At 42.1% G+C, this 8,174-nt stretch overlaps 1 protein-coding gene across 1 annotated transcript in view; it reads left to right on the forward strand.

Moving 5' to 3' along the window:
• The first annotated feature begins 998 nt into the window (after window positions 1-998).
• Window positions 999-8,174, forward strand: part of CAMLG (calcium modulating ligand) — a 10,879-nt gene continuing 3,703 nt past the window's right edge. The window contains exons 1-3 of the mRNA XM_040444504.1: window positions 999-1,283; window positions 3,187-3,644; window positions 5,306-5,371. Of these exons, the coding sequence (XP_040300438.1) occupies window positions 1,100-1,283; window positions 3,187-3,644; window positions 5,306-5,371 (708 nt within the window). The 5' untranslated portion in view covers window positions 999-1,099. The remainder of the gene's footprint in view (window positions 1,284-3,186; window positions 3,645-5,305; window positions 5,372-8,174) is intronic.

Raw genomic sequence — 8,174 nt, forward strand, 5'->3', positions numbered from 1 at the left:
GGGAGACACAGAATCGGAAACAGGCTCCAGGCTCTGAGCCATCAGCCCAGAGCCCGACGCGGGGCTCGAACTCACGGAGCGCGAGATCGTGACCTGGCTGAAGTCGGACGCTTAACCGACTGCGCCACCCAGGCGCCCCGAGCACTGGGTGTTGTATGGAAACCAATTTGATAATAAATTTCATATATTAAAAAAAAAACAAAAACAAAAAACAAAAACATTTTCTCAGGCTCCTAATACTATTGTGGACCTCAACACTGCTTTAAGGTAAGTGGGCCCCGTTGAGCGCTCACATTGTTCCAGGAGTTGCAGTTGCGAACAATATACAATGCTGGAGCCTACATTCTAGCTGGTGAGAAACAGACATAAACAAAGTAAGTACATTTATCTTGCGAATCGGTTACAAGTGTTAAGAAAAAACAATAAGGAGAACGTTACGGAGTGTTGAGAGGGTGGCAATTTAAACAGAATGGGCAGGACAAGCATCACTAGGCAAGCCTTGAAGGAAGATGTGAACAAGGCCTGGAACACGACAGGTATATACTTGGGGAAAAAGGACCATTAAGGAGAAAGTCTCAGCCACAAAAACAAAACCTAAAAGCAACTCTCCCCAAAGCGTCGCTCCTCGAGTTACGTATTTCCGTAATCTATAAGCGAGGTCGCAGAAGGTCATTGGAAACAAGTGCCTGCCGCAGCAACCTCCATTTTGCTTTTGGGCACAAGCCTAAGCTACGTCTGGGCCTCATCTGTATTCATTTACCTCTCGTTAGTTTGGGGGTTCGCTTTTCTTCATGTCCTCGTGAAGAGCAGAGAACCCTGTCGACGGAGGAGAGGAACATTGATAGTTAAAACAGGCAGGAGGAACTAGGGCGGCCCACTCTGCCCTCATTCAAAATGGCGGCGCGAGACTCGTGCTTTGTCCGGTCGGGTGGCGCGCATGCTTAGCCAGCCTCTCCGGCTTGGCGTTCTGGAGCGGCGGGCCTACGGCGGGGGAGGCGGGGGAGGCGGGGGAGGCGGGCGGCTCGCGCCCTGCGGCCTGGCCTGAAGTCATCTGCGCTGCCTCTGCTACCTGCAGCACCACCTTGATCCTTCCCTACCTATGGAGGGGAAGATGGAGCCTGTGACCGTAGCGACAGATAGCGGGGACCGGCCGGGGGCTCCAGCTGGCTCAGGCCTGTCGGCTTCCCAGCGTCGGGCCGAGCTGCGGCGGAGGAAGCTGCTTATGAACTCGGAACAGCGCATCAACCGGATCATGGGCTTTCACCGGCCCGGGAGTGGCGCAGGTGAGAACCTCCCATCTCCCTTCAGCTCCCGCCCACCTTTTTGAGTCTTGAGGATCGTTCTTGCTTTCCCTCCAACGCCCCGCTGATCTTTTTGACAAAGCTCTGCTCTCTGACCTCCCCTCTGTCCCTGCTTTTTAGGTGATGTCTCAAGTTCTCACTTCTTAATCTCTGGACGTTTCTAGTACCTGTCTTCAGTTTTCCGTAGGTTTCGCTCTCAGATTTTCCCTGTTCCCGCCCCAGGTTGTGAAACCTTGGCTCCTGAGCCCTATGGCATGGTGCCCTCTGCCCAGGTATGCTTTCCCCACGCCCTCCCCTCTTTTGAAGGGCGCACATTTTCCGCCCCGGTTACATTGCTCTCTTGTGCCCTTCAGGAAGAATACTTGGCTTTCTTTCCGTTCCAGATGCTTTCCCTTCTAGTGCCTTCCCTAGTATCTATCTTCCTTTTTTTGCTTTTCGCTGTTACTCTGTCGGCACAGGGGAGCTTGTGCTTACTGAACTGCCCCCCTAGTCCTTCCTACGTGGATCTAGGACCCTTACGGTCATATCGTAGTGTCTGTGTTTAGTGCCCTCAACACTGTCATCTGCAGGCTTTCAACAACAGGAGAATAAATTTGGAGCGACCATTCTCTGTGCCCTAACAGGTGGGCCGTGCCCACCAGAGGTCTTCTCTCTTAGTGTGCTGAGATTGATGTCAGGAACTGCATTTAACCCTAAAGAGAGTTCCTCATTTCTCCCCCAATGCATGTACAATGAGTTCCTAAAAAATTTTTTCATGTGATTATTTATGGAACACTTAATATGAGCTAGTGTTCTCTAAGTTTCCATTCAGTGCCTATAGTAATTGACGCTTAGTCACTGTTCGCAAGCTACTTAAATCTTTGTGATTTCTGCGGGGCTTTAGATAGACAGCTCTGAACTTTTAGATAATTCACAGGTTTGCAGCCAGAACTAGTAGGAAAGGTAAGAAGCGCTTTTTCAAATTCATCTAGAACAGCAGCTAGAAAACACATTTCTCCCTTTAATAATTAAAAGCAGGGTATTTATTCTTTCCCAAGACATGTATTTGTTATCCTTCTCGAGGTACATTCTGTATTTTGTTCTTTTGCTTTGAACATTTTGTCACTAAAGGCTTTATTTTGTATTTAAACCCGAAAAGCATCCTAAAACTGCTTAAGTACCTACTAATGGCTCCAGCACTACAGTGGGAGGATTACGTAAACAGTAGCTGTAGGATATGCCACACCCTATGCTGACAGGACTCTGGGTTCAGAATTGTAATATTAAAATACAGGTTTTAAAGAGCTTTAATCATTTTATATTTTTTTTCAACTTTTTTTTTTTGGGGGGTGTGTTTTTATTTTTGGGACAGAGAGAGACAGAGCATGAACGGGGGAGGGGCAGAGAGAGAGGGAGACACAGAATCGGAAACAGGCTACAGGCTCCGAGCCATCAGCCCAGAGCCTGACGTGGGGCTTGAACTCACGGACCGCGAGATCGTGACCTGGCTGAAGTCGGACGCTTAACCGACTGCGCCACCCAGGCGCCCCTAATCATTTTATATTTTTAACCAGATAGGCTAGAGCAGGCAGTGCAGTCATACTTCTGGGATACATTATCCATGAAAACCTGGTCTTTTTGGCTTGCTCCATCCATGACCATCTTTCCCAATTTGTCTGCTAGTCTTCTACTTCCCAAATTTGGATTATGTCCTTTGCAGGAAAACTCTTCTGGAGTGATGTATTTTGAGCGTGTAGAGGAAGGAACTAGTTTATTTTTTCATGCGGAACCAGTATTTAGATTCAGAGACTGCAGAGTTCTACCAGTAGCAGCATATTTTTTAATCTTAACGTGAAAGGTGTTTGCCAGTATACACTACATAAGGCTTCTAAATTTCTCTTCTCAGAAGAAGAAGGTCAAACAAAATCAAAGCAGGACAGTGACAAACTGAACTCTCTCACCATCCCTTCAGTTTCAAAGCGAGTAGTGCTGGGCGATTCTGTTGGTACAGGAACTACTGACCAGCAAAGTGAGGTGGCCGAGGTAAAGGGGACTCAGCTGGGAGACAGATTGGACTCTTTCATTAAACCACCTGAGTGCAGTAATGATGTAAACCTTGAGCTCCGGCAGCGGAACAGAGGGGACCTGACAGCAGACACTGTCCAGAGGGGTTCTCGCCATGGCCTCGAACAGTACCTCTCCAGATTTGAAGAAGCAATGAAGCTACGGAAACAGCTGATTAGTGAGAAACCCAATCAAGAAGATGGAAATACAGCAGAAGAATTTGACTCTTTTCGAATATTTAGATTGGTGGGATGTGCTCTTCTTGCCTTCGGAGTCAGAGCTTTTGTTTGCAAGTACTTGGTAAGAAACATAATGGAAAATGCAAATTGGTTATGTGATGAGGACTATTAATCTGTGGGACTGATTGCCAATATTACTGTTTACCAGATTCATGTGGCTGTTTGGGGATATAGTATAAACGGCTGTTCACCTAGATATAGATGAAATGTCCTGGATAAATACAGAGCCCAGTAATAATTGCTTAACTCTTTCTGTATTCTAGGCAGCATTCTAAGTGCTTTACATGTATTAATTCATTTAACCTCATCCTCCTGAACTAGGTATCATTGGACTCTGTGTTTTATAGATGAAGGAATGAAGCCTCAGGGGTTAAGTCATTTGCCCAAGGTCACATCGCTAAGTGACAGCTGGGCAGTTGCTTTCCAAAGCCAAAGGGTAAAGTATCTACATGTACTATAGATTAATTACCACTTTTCAAATAATTTGAAACCTTAAAATGCAGTTGCTGTGGTCCTGAACAGGAGCTTTAATTTAATATAATCCTGAACCACATAATTTTCCTGTCGTTCAGAAAGCACCTCAGCATTTTATAATGTGGTAGTATCATCATAATGGCAGTTCGTCTTTATTTTACCAGAACATGCCGGGAGAATTGAAGAAAGCCATAGCTCATAGTTTAGTGTCTTGCTCTTCGAAGTATTTCCATTCACTAGACATTTAAAGAATATCTACCAGGTAACAGGTACATAAGCAAATTTTTCAGATTATGAAAGTTTAGGTTCCTCGGCAAAAACCTTTCTTAAAATCAGTTTTATGCATTTTTTCTTAAGTGAGAATCTGTTGTACAGACTTTTTTCTGATGTTAAATTGTCCTAGCTTTCAGCATTTAGTGAGATGTGTAGCTGCTTTCTCTTATTGAGAGGGCTCTGTGTTTTTATGGTTTGAAAGTTAGGTCCTATTTTTATGCCTCATTTTTGTGTGAGGTTTTTTTGGTTTTCTGGGGTTTTTTTTGCTATGAGATTTTCAGCTGCTATTTCTAAGTACTTCCATCTGGTGATGTTTGTTTGCTTGTTCACTCCATAATATTTTTACGTTTAGGAATAAATGTAAATTAATTATTGTTTTGATCTTTCTGATTGTATTGTGTGAGAAGCAAGAAAACCATGCCATTTTATCTATAACAAGAAGAGCTTGTCATTTGGATGCCAGAGATAGAGTTAATAAGTCAACTTCTTGCCCCAGAGTCTGGGAATGCATGTTATCTTTTGAGTACTGGGCCTTTATATGTGCTTCGAAATTGTCAGTTAGTTACTTCTCGGTGAGAGAGATGTTACTGCATAATGTGTTACACATCTATCACCATTGAATACTCTAAATCATTTAAAGAGTAAATTTTTGTGAGAGAAGACATTTTGGGGGACATCAAAATAATGTGACTTGAGAAATATGTTTTTTAATAAGGACTTAATTATAAGCTTAATTATAAACTTATTTATAAACTTAATTATAAGTTTTATAATAAGGCAATCTAGTCCCTTTAGTTTTTTCACCCTTCTGCAGAAACAAGACTGCTCTCAGCCACTAAAATTAAGTTGTTGGTTTTTTTTTTTTTTTTACCATGTTTTTGCTTGGAATTTTACAGCTGCTGTTAGTTTAGCTTGATCTGTTGTGATTTGAATGATAATGTTGGAAATACATAACTTTATCTTCTGTCTTCACAGTCCATATTTGCTCCGTTTCTTACTTTACAACTTGCATACATGGGACTATACAAATACTTTCCTAAGGTAAATTAAAATTTTTTCTAAATTGGGGTGATGTGTTTAGACCGATTAATGATTAGATAATTCTTTTTTTTTTTTTTTTTTAATGTTTATTTATTTTTGAGAGACAGAGAGACAGAGTGTGAGCGGGGGAGGGGCAGAGAGAGAGGGAGACACAGAGTCGGAAACAGGCTCCAGGCTCTGAGCCATCAGCCCAGAGCCCGACGCGGGGCTCGAACTCACAGACCGCGAGATCGTGACCTGGCTGAAGTCGGACGCTTAACCGACTGCGCCACCCAGGCGCCCCATGATTAGATAATTCTAAGAGCTTAAAAAAAATTAGTCATACTCATGGTCTGAATCAGTGTTACTAAGAGTGTCATTGTCCCACCAATGCTGATCTTAAAACTTTCATTTCTATTTATAATGAGTTAAGTTCAGGAGGGAGTGATTAGAAACTTGTTAGCAATTTGAAATTGCCATAACATTTTTATCATATTTTACAAATATGTCGATCTACCATAGACTGGTGGAAAAACTTAACTACAGAATTTGAATAGTACTTGTCTGAGAAAGTATTGAGTTTAATTACTTAGTGAATGTAGTGATGCATTGTCTGTAATAAAGGAAATTAATTTTAAGAGGGGCCATTTATCTTACTGTGCTCCTTTCTAGATGCTTAACAGCAGTGCTGTTTATCTTAATGTCAAGGGCCTGGTATTTTCAAGAAATATTTGGCCAAAACTGCATTACAGAATCATGTAGAGTGTTTGTGTTTACCTAGTTGGCTTACTTACAAATGTATACACAGTTTTATGGGACTTGAGTGGTGGAGAAAATAACCTCACTTATGTGATTGAGTTTTGTATGAGTTTTTTACTGAAAAACAGGTACTTGGTCATTTGCTTAGTTATTTGTTATTATTATTTATTATTTGTGGTTTTTTTTTGAGAGAGAGAGGGAGACAGAGCATGAGTGGGGGAGGGGGGGAGAGAGAGAGACACACACAGAATCCAAAGCAGACTCCAGGCTCTGAGCTGTCAGTACAGAGCCTGACTTGGGGCTGGAACTCAATGAAATGCGAGATCATGCCCTGAGTGGAAGTTGGTAGCTTAACCAACTGAGCCACCTAGGCACCCCCTCATGTGTATTTTGAATGGGGTTTGAAACATTTATATTTATGAAGAGTCAAATAGGCCATATATATAAAGTAAGAGAGAGAAGAAAGAAATGTAATTTTATTTTACTTTAAAATTTATTTAGTTTTTTTGATTATATAGATGTATATTTATTGACCTCGCCCCCCCAAGAAAAGTAATTAATTAAAGTGTCTGTTTAGAAATTAATTCTTTAAACACTGATTATAGTTTTACAATAGCAAAGTTTGGAAACAACGAAGATGTCTACTAATAAAAGACCTATTAGGGGCGCCTGGCTGGCTCTGTCAATAGAGTATATGACTCTTAATCTCTGGGCCGAGAGTTTGAGCCTCATGTTGGGTGTGGCGTCTACTTAAAATAAAAATGTTCTTTAAATTTTTTTTAATGTTTATTTCTGAGAGACAGAACATGAGTGGGGGAGGGGCGGAGAGAGAGGGAGGCACAGAATCCCAAGCAGGCTCCAGGCTCTGAGTTGTCAGCACAGAGCCCGACACGGGGCTTGAACTCACAAACTGTGAGATCATGACCTGAGCTGAAGTCGGTCGCTCAACCGACTGAACCACCCAAGCACCCCAAAAATGTTTTAATTTTTTTTTTTTTTCAACGTTTATTTATTTTTGGGACAGAGAGAGACAGAGCATGAACGGGGGAGGGGCAGAGAGGGAGGGAGACACAGAATCGGAAACAGGCTCCAGGCTCTGAGCCATCAGCCCAGAGCCCGACGTGGGGCTCGAACTCACGGATCGCGAGATCGTGACCTGGCTGAAGTCGGACGCTTAACCGACTGCGCCACCCAGGCGCCCCCAAAAATGTTTTAAATATTAAAAAAAAATAAAATGACTCACTAAATTATGGCATATCCATTCAGAATGATGAAGCTCTGATGTATAGATAATAGTAAGCTCGCCAAGAGATACTAAGAAGAAAACAAAATGCAGCATAGGATCTATAGTATATTGCTTTTTTCGTAAAAAGGAGAATAATATATATTTGATTTTGCTTGTGTATGTGTGAAGAAACTGGAAGTTTTGTGATTTTTTTTTTTTTTAAGATTTTAGTTTTAAGTAATCTCTATACCCAACATAGGGCTCAAACCTACAACCCTGATAACAAGATTCACACAATCTGAGCCAGCCAGGAATCCCATAAACTCTGGAAAAATATTACATGAAACTATTAACAGCAGTTATTTGTGATAGGAATGTGTGGGGGTTACTAGGTAAACAGGGGAGAGAAAAGGAAGGGAGATTACTGTATACTTTGTACTTTTCTCTCAACAAAACATTTTTTTATGGATGTGTCTTTTTTTTTTTTTTAAGTGTATTTATTTTGAGAGAGAGAGAGAAAGAGAATCCCAAGCAGTTCCAAGCTGTCAGTGCAGAGCCCGACTCCAGGCTCGATCTCATAAACCATGAGATCCTGAAATCAAGAGTTGGACACTTAACCAACTGAGCCACCCAGGTGCCCCTGTAACTTTTCTTTTTAAGATAAAAAACAATTTTTTTAAGTAATCTCCACACCTACATGGGGTTGAACTTACCACCCTGAGATCTAGAGTCACATGCATTAGCAGCTGAGCCAGCCAGGTACCCCTTTGTTTCATTTTATTTTCTTTCCCTTCCTTCCTTCCTTCCTTCCTTCCTTCCTTCCTTCCTTCCTTCCTTCCT

Source organism: Herpailurus yagouaroundi, unplaced genomic scaffold (genome assembly GCF_014898765.1).
Source record: "Herpailurus yagouaroundi ecotype Mexico unplaced genomic scaffold, PumYag 192, whole genome shotgun sequence".
Lineage (NCBI taxonomy): Eukaryota > Metazoa > Chordata > Mammalia > Carnivora > Felidae > Herpailurus > Herpailurus yagouaroundi.